Source organism: Pinus tabuliformis, chromosome 6 (assembly GCF_031772625.1).
Source record: "Pinus tabuliformis cultivar Carrire ecotype Pingquan chromosome 6, CPIR1, whole genome shotgun sequence".
Classification (NCBI taxonomy): domain Eukaryota; kingdom Viridiplantae; phylum Streptophyta; class Pinopsida; order Pinales; family Pinaceae; genus Pinus; species Pinus tabuliformis.
In genome coordinates this window covers 1,721,717,381-1,721,737,348 of record NC_142292.1, presented here as the reverse complement: position 1 = coordinate 1,721,737,348, position 19,968 = coordinate 1,721,717,381, and the positions used below count along the sequence as shown (strand labels likewise).

Genomic DNA, 19,968 nt, shown 5'->3' with positions numbered 1-19,968 from the left:
AACTCATCCTATTTTCTCATAAAAGGGGGAGAGGGCATTGATCTCAGATAGTTAGCTGCTAGTTTTATTTGTTTTGCTACATATAACTCATGATGATGAGATACTTTTATATATGTGATGTTATTTTGTATTGGTTCTCCACATTTGAGTCCTTGATTGGACAATTATCAAGGATCAACAGGATTTGGTATCGCCTTTGATGTATCATTTTTATTTTACATCCACTACATCATATATATCAGTGCTTTCTTCATATTTATGTGCCAATGTGTTTATTTCATGTTGTTATTGCTTTATATGTTTAAAATCCTGAAATTAAACAAAATAAATAAATAAATAAAATAAAATAATAAAAAAAAGAATATATTATGCATTTTTTATGTTTTCCAATATTTTCGCCGATATTGTCAATAAGATGTTTTCAGGACCCTCGCCGATATTTTGCCGATACCGATATTTTCAACACTGGTCAACTTATACTCAATACACCTCTTCTAGGAGGTCTTTATATTTAATTAGTAATAAAATATTAGTCAGTAAATAATTTAAGTTCCCTATCTTCTGTTGCGCAAATCTCTGTTTAGTTTTGTTCTATTGCCTCATAAGCAGGATACATCCTACACCCACTGCAGATCCCGTATCCACCTGTCAGAAACATGGATACCCAAGATATGTAGGTCCAACCTATCCAAAATGTGGGGGCTACGTGACTTGTAACATATGTATCCCATGCATGTCACACATGCAGGTACACATGGGGTGCTAAAACAACACACTAAAACACAAATTTAGAGATTCAGGGCACTAAATGTCTTATAAAGGCATGTTTGAGGTGGTAAATCACTCAACATTTGATCATTCAATGTAGTTCTTCTAGATGTTCAAACAATTACATTTCTGCTTCTATATTTCATTTCTATATTTTTGAACATATATTATTTGTGTATCCTACATATCCTGTTTCAGCAGATCTATGTACCACATTACCACATACCTCATATCCCCATGTCATGTGATTTAGTCTATTACATAAACTGCTTCTAACATAATCTCAAGCTTTTTCACGTTTGTTGTTGTTCCCCAGATTTTCCTGGGGTCCAAATCATTTAATGTATCAACATGTACAGGAGAAAGTGAAGTAACAAACTGCTTCCCAAGGATGATATAATGCTAGTAACATCATGGCTACTAACCATCACATCCATGTACCATTTTTTCATCCATTGATATACCATTCTATCATTCAATTTCTACTTCTATCTTTGCCATATCTGTGCAAATGTGTGTGATATCTTGTCCCACAACCAAAGAAGGTTTTATCCTTGAATAGATCTAAGTAGCTTGATGCATAGCCATTCAGCTTAGATATGCAAACCTGCAAGTATACTCTAATTGTGCATCAAGAAGCTAATGAATTTTTATGAGTCCAGAAGATAGAATTTTGTCAAATGTCATTTGGTCTGAAGCTAACAAGATAATCTTGCATTTTAATGTAATTTGGAATTTATGGACAACAAAGGCCATTTTTGATATATTCAGTATGCTATTAGATGCATACCGTGTTGTTGCTTTTAAAAAGAGTTTCTAGTAGCTCTTTGTTATGAAGAGATGTCTCTGCAAGGGTATACCGGAAAAGGTTTCAGTCAATAACTAACAAAAGAATACCACCTTAGAAATAACAGATAAGGTCCATGAGAAAAGAAGTTACAGATTGAAAGTTGGATAATAGCAGTCATAGGTTTTACACCATCCACAGCATATTCACAAGATGATAAGCTAAAACCTTGGTAAGCATAATGTTTTGTGGATACAGGATGCAACACTTGAAGAAAAGATTGAACTGCTCACGTAAGGTAAGCCAACTAGTAGTTGATTAGAAATGCAATTCTGTAAGATTTACAGAGTACTAACTATCAAAATAAGATTTAAACTCAATTATGAATTGATTTGAAGCAATTAGACTACTACTTAAAGGAGGACGACAGTCAAAACCACATCTACAGTGATTTTCCCTAACATCAAGAATGCCTTATATAAATATAGAAAAGTTCACATACCTCTGAGTCCCAAATACGAACAACAGAATCTTCTCCACCACTGATTATTGTACTATTTAGGGGGCCCCAAACAGCTCTGTTTATCCTTCCTTTGATCCCGGTTATTGTAAGTACAGAATCAGCAGTCTCTATAAAATACAAAATCAAAGTGATAATTATGAGATAGAACATAAACACGTTAGCAAGTACATTTCTCAATGTGTGTTTCCATTTTGAATCCAAGTGTTTAAGCAAGATAAAGATGAAATTTCAACAAACTTACACTGATCAGTGTGAAGATACCAAATTTCTTATTAATTTACTTATTACTTTCATATCATTGGGCTTCCTAGAAAACTTATCATATGTTAGGTCCCTTCCTGACAGAGGTGTCAGCGGAAACAGTCTTCTTAAGAAGCTTCCTAATGTCAAACATAACTGTTGAGTGATAATAGTTAGTCTGCCTAGCCCAAGGGGTTAACTCAATCGATTGTTAGCGGTCACCAATGTTGCTCGGTATTTCACTACTTCCATGACAGTTAGTGTGAGGTTTGAATCCCCCTCAGTGAGGCATACATGACAGGTTTACTAGGGATGCCATCCATGAAAGTCAGACAACATCCATTGGGTTTCCTGCAAGACTTTTCTTCGAAAAAAGCCCAAGGGATTAGATCAACCCAAGGTTGTCAAATCAGAAGTGTAATGTCCCCTACTAATTAATTGCCCAAGGGAAGACAAAGTAGCCTATCCAACACTGTAGGCTATAGTCAATTATAAAACGGGAAACCCATTATTCAATGTTTTTGGGGACAACATTGGGTACATTGGGTAATTGGAGGAAAACTTGTGGAAGAAGCCAAAATTGGGGCAAAGTGAAGGGAAAATAGCCCCTCAAATTAAATTTAGGAAAAAAGACCACAAAGGGAATCTATAAATAACAGAGAGGAGAATCATTCTTCTCGTCATGGTTGAATGGATATTTCTGTTATGTGAGCTGAGGTTCTGAAGGTTTTAAGATCCCTTTTTCTTCTGATTGGTTTTGGTGGTGAAAGATTCCACCCTAGCCAATCCCCTCTCTTCCTCTAATCTGTTTGGCAAAATTTCTGAGGCATTTTTCATCTGGTTTTGGCAAGCAAGGCGATTTCTGTGGGCTAATTGGCTGGAGGAGACATTCTGTGACATCTTCATCCATTCTAAGGCTTCTGTGGCTAATAGGCTATTGAGCTAGAGCAGCGAGGCAGTCTGACGCTTCTTTCCAAGGAAGCAAAGCAGTCTGGGGTTTTTGGAGCAATGAATGAGCAACAGAACTCTATCTGGGCTAGCAGATCCCTCATAGAGCCTGGTTGAGGCCATTCTAGGGCAGCAAGCCCTCATCTAAAAAGGGGATTAACCATTCTGCATCTTTAAGTTGTGGCTGAGACCATTCTCAGGCAAGGGGCCCTAATCTGATCAAAGTATAGAACATTCTGTGGTGTTACTTCTGGATGAGGCAATACTAGGGCAGCGAAGCCCTTATCTTGACAACAGGTGGCTATTCCGTGGTAAGGCCCAAATTAGGGCTGCAGACCAACTCCAGGAAGCAGCAAACCACCTCCTAAGTCCCTGCAGAGACAGCAGCATCCCCTGAGAACTGGACAGCAGCTTTAGTGTCTAATCCTGAGCACTGAGGAACCAAAGACATTGCTCAAGCAGCAGAGTATATCCCTGGGCTAGTAGAGGTCCGTTATAAATTCCCTTTGGCAGCGAAGTGGATTTTTGGAGACAGCAGAGGCCCTGGTTGGTACGAGCAACAGCCTCACGACAAGTTCAGGCAGCGGCAAGCATCTGGAACAGCAGCAGAGGGCACAATCAAGGACCACCATAGCATCCATAGACCACGGAGGGGCTGTACAGACATCACCAGGGCAACAGAACAAGCCTGTGGCACCAAACGCAGTTGGAGGTACAAGTACTGAAGATAGATGCAAGGTCAGAGTTAGGGTATTTGAGCAGTAGGGTTTGGTTGATGTGATAACCTTTGTTGTGAATTTCAATTGCATTTGGAGGACTGGGGATTTAAACTATTATTGTACTGTTGAATTGGTTTCATGGGAATGAAATGTTGAATACATAATTATTCTATCTTATTGCATTTCGATATTGCCTCTGATTGTCAAATTGAAGTATATTGTGAGGCTAGTTGGAATACAAAACTTGTTACGTGTTTTTTCTAACCCTAAGGACAATTATACTGTAAGGGATATTACAAGAAGACGAGTGTCGGGAGCACCATTTCCAAAAACTACCCCAGAGAGTGGAAGAATTTTTTATATAGTATATTTTTATATGTTATAATGCATTTATATTAAAAAATGCAGAATGCCAAATTAGTTGCAAAAGATATGAAAATATACATATCTATGCTGCTTGTAGACAAGAAAGGATAATTCTATTAATGTTGAATGAATGACCACAAAAAGGTCAATGGGACTGCCAAGTACAAATGTATCAATACATTGTGGGACCACAACAACCACTCCTATAAGAACCAAAGTCGGATCTAATTCAAGATGTTTCTCCAGACTAGGAAAGAAAGAAGTGCTACCAGAAGAGCTGTATATTTACAGCAACCACCAAGCATTTAAGAGATAAAAACAAAATATCCCTAGATGGAAATGCCTCGGAGGAGAGCACAGGAGCTGTGCTCCCTATACCTATCATCTAAAGAAGACATCTTGCTACATTATTATGAAATTAGAAATGTCATCCATGGTAGATTAATGACTTATAATTCAAGCATCAACCACCAATCAATTACAAACATACAAATTCTTAGACCAAGTAATAGGAAATAGACCCATGATTTATGAATGAAACAGGCTATCAACCAATATGCAACATGACCAAAGTGTTATGTTTACAAAATAGGTCACCTGTATAAGTTCTAAAACGATAATTTAACCTAAGTATGAAGACCAAAAGATCCAAAACACAAATTTAAATAAGACATTTTTCTTCATGTTCATGGTAGCACAGGAGGGAATGAGGCATGGGCACTGGGGGGGTTGGGAGGGAGCATCGAGAGCATGGACGGAAGCACCTAGAGTTCATAGTTCTTGGATCTGATAGCATCCAAGGATGGGTCATACCCAGGGCAGTGGCAAGGAGCATGCCAAAAGGGCCCAGATCAAATTTCCAAGAGTGCTCCCTGGACACTCCCCTTGAAGCATGATTCCACTGTGGAATGCCTCCTACGAGTATAGTCCTGATAACACTAAGTTCAACCAACTGTCACAAATGTTGTTAGGCATATGGCTAGTTCCACATCTAGCAGGAGCCCTATAAAAATTCCCTTATGCATATGTATTCACTAGGCATGCAATCCATGACTGTAGGGATAGTATCCCTCAGGCTTCTGCATGAGATTTTCCTTGGACAAAAAAAAAGAGTCAATGGTTTTTCCGTGAAGTTTTCCTTGGAAAGAAATAGGCAGCAGTTTCGAAATGAGATTTTAAGATGCTATTGAGAGACTCGCCCAAAAGACATTTAACAGAAGATATGTTTACAGTGGCCATGGAAGTTGGAATAGCATATGAAATGAAGCAGATTACCAGTAAATAATTAAGATAATTCAGGAATTTGAAAAGGTACACTTGGTGGTCATGGGAGCTACATGGATTCAATGGACTTCATAAGATAGATTCACTTTAGAACTCATGGTTGTATTTTCAGAATTTAGTTATGCGAAGCCACATATTTTAATATAGTTTAGTGTGTGCCTCTAAAAGTTAAATTGTGCATATACTATAAATAGAGGAATCATTTGACTTATTTGTACAATAAAAATTTGAGAGATTATGCAATATTCACATCAATATTGTATTGTATAAATATTATTTTGGGATTTATAATATATCTTGAAGCATAGGCACCATCATCTAATCTTGTGCAAGTATTACTTCTATTTGTTTAGGTTGATTGCCTTGCTAATTCGTCATGTGACAGTGGAGTGAATAAATGATCATTAAGATCCTTTGTGCATAAGTTCTACAATGTATCAAAAATAAGGAGGCTCACTCTTTAGCCCTGATCTCAGTTTCCAAAGCTTCTATGGAGAAATTGCTCTAGTAGGAGCAGCTTGTGGGTTGTCTTCAAGAAAGATTGAAAGGTGACTTCTCTTGTATGAGGGTTTTCATGGTCAAACCAGTAATGCTTGGGGTATCCAATAGTACAAATGCCTCTGAGGCCTCTCTTAATGATGAAATTTTTTCCAAATTTAGCCAGTTAGACAAATTGGGAGCTAATTTTGACCCAAAACCCTTTATTTTGGAGGTAACTTTTAAAACTTTTGTGAGTTCTAAAATGGCATTCATATTCAACTAGAAAAGAAATGTAAATATCCTCTTTTGAATTTTTGGAATCCAAAGATCTGTTTTCTGGTGGAGACTGCAACAAATACAACTGATCTTCTGGTTTGTGTCATAAAGTTGTGTTTATTGCAGGTCAAGCAGCACAATTTATGTTGATCCATGACAGATAAGTGTAATATAAGTTTTAGGGTGTCCTTGGGTTCCCTCAGCCAGTGTGAACAAGTGTTAAGAGGTCCTTGAACACCTACAAGAGGCCAGCAGGTCCTAAAAGTTGATTTTCTGATCGCAAATTTGACCTTCTTGCTTTGAGCCTGCCACCAAAGCCCACAGGAGACATGCCATACCTGAAGCGCAGATTGATGCATTTTTGTGGTTCTTTTGGATAAATGTTTTAATTTTATACCAATATTTTAACTTCAAATGCCCATAGGTTTGCAATACAAGCTTGCATTGAGGAACAATTTTAAGTGAATATTATTTTGAAATTATTCATATTTATAGTGTCTTTTGGAAAATCCAAGTCAGATTTGACCTATTATTGGCACCGAAAGGTTTGTAGATAAGTGTGCTGATTTCTTATGGAAAAGGTATGATAAAGATAAGATAACGCAATTTTATTAATGTCCAACAAATGACCACAAAAGGTAGGTCAATGAGGCTAAAATAGTACAATCTGCATGACACACAGTGGGGACACAGAAACAGCTCCTAAAACCAAATTAACCTCGATAGTAAGAGATCAAAGAAACAAACCATTAAAAGCTAAGAAACTAATCCAAGAAAGAATGACAAAAATGTTGACACAAAAATAAATGAGTACATATGTGAAAACCCCATTCCCTTATGATTTTAAACTTTAATTTGGTGGGAAAAAATCCAAACTTTTACATATGATACAAAAAAGCTAGCTTCCATATCCACTCTCTGATTTAATTGTTGGCTGATCTCCAAACTTATCATTTCCTTCTGAGAGGACAAAAGCTCGCATATTTCTAATCTATATTCGTTCCCACAAATCAATTATAAATCCAGATAGTTTGCAAATTTATATAAACAACCTAGTAAGATGCTGTATATCAGATATCATCTAAGTATATCATCAACACTACATAAACAAACTCAGGTAGATCCATGGACCATGACAGCTAGTGATTTTTGAACCCTTCTGTTTCAGCACCATGCTCATGATCAAGTGCAGTCTCATACATTAACTTGAATGACCTACACGAGTTGGGCAGCATCATGTCATGTTTAAAGATACGGTGTTCTCCACGCCCCATCGTGTGGGGTCAATTCCTTCAACTGCCCTATCTCAATTCTCAAACATGACAGGTCTTTCAAGGGATGAAAGTCCTGCTAAAGTTTTCCATTGCTCAACTCCTCAACCATACCTTCCACATGCGCATTTTAAGTTTCAGACATCTTAGACAGCTCCTTCTCCTTTCGGATGTTAGCATACTTGCATTGGAAGCACTTTCAATTCATTTGCAAATCAAGATACCAAAAACTGCCAAGGTCTCAGTTGACTCAAGACTCACTCTAGAGAAAGAGTGATATTCTTCTAAAGTGTGTTAATATCAGGACTTTCACCCACTCAAAATTGTCGTCTTCTTGATTCTCGTATTCATTATCTTCTTCTTAAACTCCTATCCTTATGTCTTCCAAACATTTTGAAACCCCAAAACAATTTCAAAGTTTCTCCCTAATTCCCATTGCTCTGCTTCAAGTCGATCAACATGCCATCTACTCTTACAAGTCAAACTCATACCATCACTTTGATTAGTCACTTTCTTCATTATTTTACGTCTGTTTAGAATATTACATAAGAGTCCTGTTACTCCTTATTCTGTCAGGCATAAAATCAGAATGCCGAGAATTAGTTTCACCTACTGAAAGTTTAAGGACTAGAATTGCCAACTAATTAACATCTTTATTTGCACCCCATTTAGCATTGCTGATATTAATTTTTTGAAGAAATTTAGTATTTCTGTCATATCCTTAACCAAGGCCCAATTATCAGGTCTCCTTAATGTCATGACTCATGCGGATCACTGAGCCCCTCCCTCTAGCTCCAGTCTTGAAGGACACTGTCTAACACTTGGTCTTATTCCCTTTGATGAGGCCCTTGGCCTTTGGCAGGTTAATAGAACCCTCTCCCAGGTTTACAAAATAAAAAAATAGACCATTGGCACTCCTGCAGCTGGGCATCACCATTTGACTTCCTAGTCCCTTTCACCTATTGTTTTGGTCATTTGTTGGACATTAATAATCTGATCTTGTCTAGTCTGCCTCCAAAGCAGTAGCTCCGCAGATTTATTTATTTTTTTGAGACCCCAACAAAAATTGGGCTCCAAACCACTAGTCTGGGTTCTCCAATCACAATCAAACTTTTTATAATCCATCTTTTTCCTTCTTAGCAGGTATTGTCTTTTAGTTTTAGCCTGATGTTGCTCAATTGGTTTGAACTGACCAGTTTTAAGATGGAGATCACAGATTGTTTTTAGAGGCCAGAATCCTGATCAAAATTGAGCTTCCAAACCACTCTTCTGGGCAGTCTCCAATCAGAATCAAATTTGTTATAACCCGTCTTTTCCTTAATCCTAGGAGCACTGTCTTTTAGGTAAGTCACCAAAAGGCTCAATCAGTTAACTCAATTGCTTTGGGCTGACAAGTTACAAGGCAGAGATCACTTAGAGGTCATGGGTTAAAGTCTGTAGTCTGTCTGGGTAACATAAACTCCGTTGGCATTTACCCCAGGGACCAGGCACCATTCAAGTAATGTCAGGAAGGGTCTGGAGGGTTTCCACAAGGACATTTTCCATTAAAAAAAACATTTTAAACAAAAACATAAATTCTAGCAGAGAGAGAAGGAAGGGAAGAAGAATAACAACAATGCTAGATGGTAGATAGGCATGCATGAAAGCAACAATTGCCAAATAACCTCATCAAACTAACACGACTTATTCAATGCCAAACATGAAAGGCATTCACAAAGAGTATCCATAAAAGCATTCTGCCAGTCATGAAGAAAGATATTACATAAGCTAAACGAACAAAATAGGAGACATTTTTTTACTTACGCTTTGACAGATCCTTCTCAATACGTTTAATATGAATTGCTGAAGGCAACTCCATAAATGGATCTGTGGTTATTACAACAAGCTTATCCCCTACGGCAAGGTCCACCGCTCTAGCTGGGGATTCAAAGTTAAAAGAAAATAGTTGAGTTCCCGTCTCCACGTTCCATAACTTGGCAGTCTGATCTGCACTGCTGGTTATTAAACGTGTAGAGTCCCCTACATCAAGCATGAGCAAAAATATTGTTTAGTTTCAATATTCCAAAAGCTTTGAATCAAGAGAATTCAAGCATTCATCTACAATAGATAAAAACTAAACAAAATCCAAAATTATTAAGAGGGCACAAGGCTACATAAAACCATTGACACTATTAATGTTGCATGGGTACAGTTATGTGTACAGATACTACAAGGATGAAAACATTTGGAACTGCAAGTAATGGGGTACATCAAGTTTTATTTATAAAGGAGGATGTCATCAAGATGCAGATACAGCAGATACAAGTACAGCCTTGGGGGGCAGAATTACCCATGCAACTATGTTTTTAAGCTGAGATCTAGAATATAAATTTACAAAAAATATATCCCTTGGGTTTTCCATTCCTAGGCTTTTGACATCTTCAAAGGTTTAGCCATAGGCCAAAAATATATATTCCCAATCATATATGCAGAATGGGAGTTCAAATTTACCATGCAATAACTTTCGGAATAATTAAACATGTTGACCATTTACACACAAAAAAAGTTCACAATCTCATGACAAAAATTTCATCAAATTGGTAAAGCCAGACAAACTGAATATTATTATGCTCTGCTTCCTGATATTTGCTGAAGAGTTTCAAGTTTGCAAACAAGATCACAGCTAAAATCACACCCCCATACACACTCCACTGGCATGGCACCTGCAACAAAATTACAGAGTTGTGGTTCTGAAGGATTTTAAGGACAACAAATTCAGAGTTGGGTATCATCAAAGTGCTCAAAGGGAGGCAGCTGTGCTTTAAAGGCACACAGCTGATCACACGCATGTTGTTTTATTATTTGCACATGAAAGAAGGAATCTCCTACTCAAACATTGAAACAGGAGAAGCTTTTAGAGACCGATTTCAGACTCTCCAAAGGGATAGAAGGGTTGTTAATTTTCTCAAGAAGTGAACTGAAATTAAGACAAGATCCATTCGCAGGAATATAATAAATATACTCATTTTAAGGTACTGTGGTTCAACCAAGTATATCTCCTCACAAGGATAATGATCAGTGGCAACACTTCTGCTCTAAAGAGCAGCAAGAGCAATATTTTATCACTAACACTAATCAGCATAATTCTAATTTCTACTAACCCAAAAGAATAAAAAAGATAGTATGTCTGCTCCAACAAGCAGCTAGCACATATAGGAATTATTGGTTTAGGTGAAGGCCTGTCTTACAGACACTTTCCATGATAAGATTTGCCAGTGGGAGAAATTCTCTGGGAGCTAACAAAAATCTATTCAAAGCACACATGAATATATTTGGAAAAAAAACATAATATAAGAACTAAATCATTCAAAGGAAACTTGCCTACTGCTTGGCTAGAGTGGCCATCATTTAGCTATACTACTATTTCAAAAACAAAAAATTGCCGAAAAAATGAAAAGACGAATAACAGAATGAGTTAATGTGCCCTATATTACAAGTTTTTGCTACAGTTACAGTTGATAAAGAGAACCCACCATTGCGACTTTTATCAAGAGGTAAATGGCATTTTATGAAGAATTCATCAAATACAACCTGCCAACAAATTATCTTTCAAACTCGACAACTGAAGAACAAATGAAAGACTGCCAGAATTTAAACAGGCCCCATAAGCTAAAAACTAAAACAGATAAAACAAAAAACATTGTGTAACATAGGCAGAAAGATTGTGTCCAATCAGGAAATCCAATAAAATTGATGAAGAAAAACAAGAATAATTGACTCATATTGCTTATAAGCAAAAAGAATTAGAACAAAATTAAAAACTATTATCACCTCAATAGCCAGAAACATCTAGAAGATAACACAATCAAAACAAAACCAAGATTGCAGACAATACTTTCCCAATGTAGCCAAATAATTTTGTATATCATTTGATGTGATGAACTAGCTTGATCTGATATGCCATTGAATTCATTCACTATTAAGTTTGGCTTTAAAAGGGCGAAAGAAATTAAATAATTAAATTGACCCATTAGATGCAAAAGCATCAGCAAGTCAGAACTTCATCTTAAAGCTATGCTGCATAAGTAATACTTGGAGCAGACATTGGTACTAGTACAATACAATGAGGATGAGAACTTTTTAACTACGGCTACAGGCGTACCCTGATTTTCCTTTGAAAGGAGATGATCATTGGGATGCTAGTACAGCAGTTGCAGGCACTAGTTGAGGACATAAAAGACCCATGCAACTATTGTTGAAAAGCTTTAAAACCCAATGAATCACACCATAGTAGAGAGATTCGAATATGAATACAAATTCAAAGAGTATTAGGAACAGGTTATATGTAACTAAAAATTCTACTATGGATCCAATACAGAGGAATATATCTCATATATACCAAAAAAAAACATATTGTTCCACATTTTAGAAGAATTTGAAATTTCAACGTCAAGCACACTCAATAATTGAGAAAAATAATTCAGTCCTTCGAAATTTGTCTATTTAGTTTGTATCTATCGGCTTTTTTAGGGTTGTTTTTTTAATTGATATTTTGGGGTTTTGGTACTTTTGGCCTTCAAAATTTGTCTATTTAGTTTGTATCTATCGGCTTTTTTAGGGTTTTTTTTTAATTGATATTTTGGGGTTTTGATACTTTTGGGGGGTCTATGGGTTGGCAGGTATCAAAGACATGAGATATATTGTCAACGGCTATCGACAATGTGTTTCCGTACCATATCTGCACACTATACGGAAAATTCACCGAACAACCGCACAACAAAAGCCAATGCGGCCGAATCTTGCTATTGTGGTTCACAATGCACATATGTATCAGAGTCCAGAAAACTTCAAAACCAGTCCATACACAGCCTTGTAGCAGTTGTATCTTTAATTGTAATGACAACATGCAAACTTAAGAAGATTATACTCATTTTATGCCACAACCCATATTAGAATTCCATTGTGTACTGATCTCATCTACTGTATTCTAGTCTTTCTAATTTATTATATTCAACCCCCAAAGTGGAGATGTTGAGCACCTCAAACTGACCCTTCAAAGCAAGCGTTAACCCTGGATAGAAAAAAACAAAATCTTAAAAATGAAACAAACAAAAGAGTACAAAATGTGTTCAAAAGTATTTAGAACAACAAAAAAACATACGAACACCTCACCTAACAAAACCTAAAACACGGTATTAATAATAGCAGCAGAAGAGACGATCTACAGACCGGGTAGGGGGGTTCCATCAACATCTCTCATCTGCGTATAATATCAGGCTGACCTATTGTTTATATATGTTTTTTCCTCGTCTTAAGTTGTTAATAACTAGCACGGATCTATATTCCAACCCTTATCTGTTATGGGCACAAAAATGTCGAAAAAGCTGGAGGTGCCAATCTCGATGTTTTCATACCCACAACCATACAAAGCCACGAGACTAAAAGAACTGGAAATAATGAGATTGTGAGAGTACTTACTTGAGACATCACAGCACCAGACAGCACCGTTGTGTCCTCGATAGGTCCCAAGGCGCTCCCCGTTGTGTCCATACCAGACGGTGGGCGTGTGATCCTTCGCACAAGAAAACAGCAAGTCCCCATCCCTGTTATACTTGAGAAACGTCAGAGGCCTCTCGTGGCCCTTCATCAAAATCGGCCTCATCTTGCTTGCAATGTATTATGTTCCTTATCGGACTTCTGCAATAAATAACAAACCCTAAGCGCTCTTCAATTCTGAAGAACCGCGGAAGCCCAAAACAAGAAATATTGCAAGTAATCAACTCGGTATCCTAATTAACCACAATATCAAATTCCAACATAGAAGAAAAACTCCTGAAAGTTAATAATTGTCTGTATATCAGAGGGTAAAGAAAATTAAAAAAACATTTATATTGCCATATCAGACAAACTTGAGAGTATATTGTGTCTGCGAATATAATCCGAAACCTAACATATAAAAACCTGAAAACACGCACCAGTGTAGACAATCCGCGAGCACTGGCACAGATGATGAAAGACGAAAAAGAATCGATGATGAGTAAAGAAATGGATATATAAGGCCCTCCATGTAAGTGTGCCAAGGGTTTTTGTTGATAGATTTTATAAGCAAAAGACTATGAACTCACTTATGTTGAGTTCGTATTGCATCTCCTTTACCCATGCGCTTACCCTTTCAATACAATATTTAACATTCATGCTATTTAGGTGAATAATAAATTCACCTCACCCCAACTATGTTGGAAAATTTAATTCGAAGAAGATAATTGTATCATGCAAGTCTATCGTTAACTGGATATAATAATAATTTTTTTGAAGTATGTTTTTTTGGTGATAATCATATCAAAATTTATTTGTCTTTAAATTACATTTTTTGGCGATAATATTAACTTATTTTTTAAATTACATTATGCATCATATAACTAACAAGTTTATTTAGTTGTAATAATGTCATACATCTTGAGCTTCTTTTCTCTACCTTTTTTGTTCAATCATGAACTAGAAATACTAATAATATGTTTATGGGGTGAGAGGTGTGGGTTTTATATTGTTTTGGTGACCCAAAAGAAGCAATTTATTCTTGGGACTTGGCCTAGTCTCTAATAACCAAGCTAAGTTATATTATTTTATTCAAGGACTAACCCTTGTCAATTCTCTTTTTGTCAAATCACTCATCATTGTGGGAGATTCTAACAATATTATTAGACACCTCAACCTTAGCCTAGCCTTAGTTGATATCAAACTAAACTCCATATACCGAAATATTATGATCTACGTGTCCATCATGCAATAACAACCAAAGCAAGCATATCCTTAGAGGCCTCAACTCTTTGGCAAATTTGTTAGCCAAACATGTAATTCTTTTATCCTCGAGAACTTTGATGGTGAATGGAACCGTGCAAGAGGTTCCAATCTCCTAAATTAAGCCCATGCACATAAACAAGATTAAATTGTTAAAGAATGACAACAATTAATGATGTAATTATTTGAGTAAATCTAGTTTTACCAGTTAAGACAGTTGTGTAACTATTGGGAGTTATGTAACAAAGTATTTGTATTAAAATGTTGATTGCTTGAGAGGCTTGATGTAATGTTTTGGAGAGTCATTTTGACCTGGAGCAATAAGAATTCCAATCCCTTGCACTGTGGAGGTTTCCTTGACACATTGTTAGGGTTTTACCACGTAAATTCTTTGTGTTTCTTGCTGTGTGATTCAGTTTCTATTTCTTGTGCATTTCTTTCATATTTAAAAGTTAACAGGCTGAAATACCAACAAGTGGTATCAGAGCTTGGTTGTGAGGGTCGTGAGATTAAAATTTGTTTGCTTACCACCCGCTCCACACAATTTGTTGAAGTATTACTCTTACCAGAGCTGCCGTCGTTAAATTCTATAGCATGTAAGAGGAGTAGTCGACGCTATCTAGAGCAAAGCAAAGTCGTATTTCTAGAAATTGTTAAGTGACAGACTGAAACAAGGGACCCTTATTTGAAGTCGTCAATGAGTATAAAATAAAGTCGTTGTTCGAGGAGCAGTCCAACACATAAATGAAAGTAATCGCTCTAATAAAGAGAAGATATTGTTGACTGGGAGCAAACTTTTGGAAATCGATAAGCTGCCAAAGAAAGTTGTGTATTGTTGACTAGGAGCAAACTTCTGGAAATCGTTAAGCCACCAGAGAAAGTCGTGTATTGTTAACTAGGAGAAAACTTCTGGAAATCGTTAAGCCACCAAAGAAAGCAGTGTATTGTTACCTGGGGGCAAACTTTTAGAAATCGTTAAGCTGGCAAAGAAAGTTGTGTATTGTTGACTAGGGGAAAGTCATTGTTTGTTGACTACAAGGAGTCGTATTGTTGACTAGGAGTCGTCTGCTTTGTTGAGTCGCGAAGGAGTGACCTGTAGAAGCAATAGCATGCAAGGGTAAATTTTGTTTTTTGGCAACAGAAAAATTTGTTTGTTGAAGAATTATTTTTTGAAAGTAAATAAAATTTTGAAGAGTTGAACATTATTGTTGGGTTTTTTCTAAGAAAAGAAAAGTAAGGTTCTGAAAATTTGTCTCAGAAAATTGTTGAATTTTTGGGTTTCCTCAAAGAAAATTAGAGTAGGGGGTTTGAAGTTTTTTTTTGTGGAATCTGCAATTAAAAAAAGAAACCCTAGTGAAAGAAACCAAAAGAAATAAATTCAGAAAAAACCCTAGTTGAAGGCAAAATTAAAAATAGAAAACCCTAGTTGGAGGACTCAACAAAATTTTATCTTTAATAAATTTTTTGAAAGAGCTCGTGTAGGAAGAAATGGTTAAATTAGCTGATGTTAAATTTGAGGTGGAGAAGTTCACCGTTAAGAACAATTTTGCTTTGTGGAAACTGAAGGTACAGGATTTGCTAGTGCAACAAGGGTTGCACAAAGCTTTAGATGGGATTAGAAAAGAATATGTTGGTATGACAGATTTGGATTGGGAGGATTTGGATGCTCGAGCTCTTAGTACCATTAGATTGTGCCTTGTGGATGTAGTTCTCTTCAACATTGTTGAAGAAACCTCAGCGACGGGTTTGTGTGGAAAATTGGAAACACTGTATATGACCAAATATTTAACCAACTTAATCTATTTGAAGAGCCAGTTGTATAGCCTCTCGATGAAGGAGGGTACTAAAATTGCAGAACACGTAAATGTATTTAATACAATTATTTGCCAGTTGTCATATACAAATGTTAAATTTGAAGAAGAAGATAAAGTTATTACCTTGTTGTGTTCCTTGCCTGAGTCTTGGGATCACTTTGTGACTTCTATCAGTTTGAGCACAATCGAATCTTTAGAATTTGATTATGTTGTGGGAGCTTTATCTAAAGAATTACGAAGGAAGTCTAGCATTGAAACTTTCGCGCTAGAAGCCATGATAGCCAGCGGTCGGTCCAAGGAAAGAAGGGAAAAAGTAAGAAGTTCTTCCAGATCAAAATCAAAAGTCAAGAAGTGTAAAGTCAAATGTTGGTATTGCAACAAAATAGGGTATCTCAAGAAATATTGTTGGAAAAGAAAGGAGTCTGTTGAAAACCCAAAGAAGGAATCAAATCAAGTTGAGTCAGGTATGATTGATGAAGTTTTATTTGTTGAATTAGGTATGGTAGATGAAGCTATGTCTGTTTGCAATGTTTCTCAGCATTATGAAAATTGGTTGTTAGATTCTGGTGCTTCTCATCACATGAGTAAGCACATAAATTGGTTCAGGCTTATCATATTGTGAATGGTAGTTTTGTGTTTATGGGTAATAATGTATCTTGTCAAATTGTTGGGATGGGAAACATCGTAATTAAAATGTACGATGATATAGTTAGAACATTGACTAATGTTAGACATGTACCTGAGTTGAGAAGGAATTTGATTTCTTTGGGAGTATTGGACTCGGAAGGTTACAAGTTTACAAGTCAAGGTAGAGTGTTGAAAATTTCAAAGGGCGCTTTGGTTGTTATGAAGGTAGGGACAATCAAAAACCTTTACAGGATCAAAGGAAGTACTCAAGTTAGTGAGACAATAATTGTATATAAGAAGACAAAAGAAGAGACTCGCCTATGGCACCAGCGACTGGGCCACATAAGCGAAAAGGGCCTTCAAGTATTGATGAATCGCAAATTACTTCCTAATTTGAAATCATTGAGTTTGGATTTTGCAAACATTATGTATATGGAAAACAATGTAAACAAAAATTTAAAACCGGAAGTCATAATAGTAAAGGAATTTTGGACTATATTCATTATGATCTTTGGGGACCATCTCCTATAGTATCTTATGGAGGTGCATCTTACTTCGTAACATTTATTGATGATTACTCCATAAAAGTATGGGTCTATATGTTAAAAATAAAAGTTGATGTATTTAATGTCTTTAAACAGTTTAAAGCTATGGTTGAAAAGAAAATAGACAAATCAATTAAATGTTTAAGAACTAACAATGGCGGTGAATTTACTTCCTTAGAATTTGAACAATATTGCAAGGATGAAGGGATTGTTAGACATAAAATTGTTGTCTATACTCCTCAGAAAAATGGCGTTGTTGAATGTATGAATTAGACTCTTATGGAGAGAGCCAGAAGCATGATCATCAATTCTAACCTACAAAAGGAGTTGTGGGCAGAAGCAGTATCTATTGGTTGTTATTTGGTAAACAGATCACCTTCAGTTGCCATTAATTGTAAAATTCCTGAAGAAGTTTGATCGGTTCAGTCTTGTGATTATTCACATTTAAGATTTTTTTGTTGTGATGTCTATGCTCTTATTCCAAAGAATCAACATTCTAAGTTAGACCCAAAAGCAAAACGTTATATCTTTGTTGTGTATGACTATGCGATGAAAGGATACAAGTTGTGGGATCCTTCTTCGTGTAAGATAATCATTAGTAGAGATGTAACATTTGATGAATCTTCTCTTCTAAAATCAGATGTTGAAAAAGTTGAACAGGAACAGGTATCACCAAATCAACAAATTCAGTTGGAGACTCAACCTTCTTCGGAAAGTCGAAAGGAATTAGTGACTTCTGAAGAAAAAAGGTGAAGAAGATGCAAAGGAAACTATAAAAGTTCTTGAACCAATTCAACAACCAGTCACTCTAAGGAGGTCTATAAGGGAAAGAAGAACACCCAAAAGGTATGAAGATTTTGCTTCATCTATTGCATTGATTACTGAAGATGGGAACCTTCTTGTTATCAAGAAGCAATGGATGATGAAAATAATGAAAAATGGAAGAAGGCTATGGATGAAGAAATGGATTCTTTAGCCAAGAACAAAACCTGGGATCTTGTAGAACTTCCTAAAGGGAGAAGTGTTGTTGGATGCAAATGGGTCTTCAAATCGAAGTGAAATGTTGATGAAAGTATTGAAAGATATAAGGTGAGACTGGTAGCAAAAGGGTATTCTCAAGTTGAAGGTATTGACTTTCATGAGATCTTTTCACCAGTCGTAAAACGTGTTTCTATTTGTATTGTGTTAGCACTAACTGGCTTACTTGATATTGAGTTAAAATAATTAGATGTTAAAACAACCTTTCTTCATGGATATTTGGATCAAGAGATATATATGGAACAACCTGAAGGTTTTGTACAAGGTCGCAACAAAATATTAGTTTGCAAGCTCACGAAATCATTGTATGGCCTGAGGCAGTCTTCGAAGCAGTGGTACAAGAAATTTGACTCCTTCATGGTGAGCCAAAACTACACTAGAAGTGAGTATGATCATTGTGTATACTTTAAAAGTTTCAATGGCATATTCATTTTCTTGGTTTTGTATGTTGATGATATGCTTATTGCAAGCAAAAGCATGGAAGAAATCAACAAGTTAAAGGCTCAGCTTTCTAGGACATTTGATATGAAGGATCTTGGAGCAACAAAACATATCTTAGGCATGTAGATATACATAGACAGGAAAAATGGAAAGCTCTGGTTATCACAACATAAGTACGTGGAGAAAGTACTTGCAAAGTTTGGTATGGACAATGTGAAACCTGTTACTGTTCCTTTAGCTTCCCATTTTAAGATTTCTTTAGGTTTTATTCCTAGAACTAGTGAAGAAAATAAGTATATGTCTCGTGTACCATATGCAAATGTGATAGGCAACTTAATGTATGCGATGGTATCTACAAGACTTGACATTTCACATGCAATTGGAGTTGTTAACGAGTCCATGGAAAATCCAAGAGAAGAACATTGGCGAGCAGTGAAATGGGTGCTTCAGTATTTGAGAGGCACACATGCAATTGGAGTTATCAACAGGTTCATGGAAAATCTAAGAGAATAATATTGGCGAGCAGTGAAATGGGTGCTTCGGTATTTGAGAGGCACAAGTGACCATTGTATCATATTTAATGGTTGTGAAGATTCAGCCTACGGATATGTGGATATTGATTATAGAGGTGATTTAGACAAGAGGAGATCTACTACAGGATATGTCTTTACTCTTGCAGGTGGTGCAATTAGCTACATGTCAAAGCTTCAAGAAACACTTGCTTTATCCACTACTGAAGTAAAGTATATAGCTGCTTCACGTGCTTATAAACATGCAATCTAGCTGAAAGGTCTACTTGATGAGCTTGGAAGGATGCAAGAGAAAGTGAATGTATTTCGTAACAATTAGAGTGTTATTCAATTGGCTATAAATCGATCTTATCACAACAAGACTAAGCACATTTATGTAAGGTACCATTTTGTAAGACATATGATCGATGGCGACAAAGTAGCTCTGAAGAAGGTCCATACACAGGAGAATCGTGCAAATATGTTCATGAAGCCAATTTTAGTAGAGAAGTTACAATAGTATTTGGCTTCTCTTGGCTTGCAGAAGAGATGACG

The 19,968-nt window shown here is 36.3% G+C and overlaps 1 protein-coding gene across 2 annotated transcripts in view; it reads right to left on the bottom strand.

Annotated features, from left to right (window-relative positions):
• Positions 1 to 13,774, bottom strand: part of LOC149265672 (eukaryotic translation initiation factor 3 subunit I-like) — a 61,346-nt gene extending 47,572 nt beyond the window's left edge. Inside the window, exons 1-4 of one of the 2 annotated variants that reach the window (XM_089429667.1) lie at positions 13,617 to 13,774; positions 13,120 to 13,338; positions 9,466 to 9,681; positions 2,058 to 2,185 (exon numbers count right to left, since the gene is read on the bottom strand). In XM_089429667.1, coding sequence (XP_089285793.1) covers positions 2,058 to 2,185; positions 9,466 to 9,681; positions 13,120 to 13,303 — 528 coding nt within the window. In that variant the 5' untranslated portion in view covers positions 13,304 to 13,338; positions 13,617 to 13,774. Of the gene's footprint in view, positions 1 to 2,057; positions 2,186 to 9,465; positions 9,682 to 13,119; positions 13,431 to 13,616 lie in introns of both variants that reach the window. The other variant, XM_089429664.1, reaches the window with a different exon arrangement.
• Between the last annotated feature and the right edge of the window lie 6,194 nt (positions 13,775 to 19,968).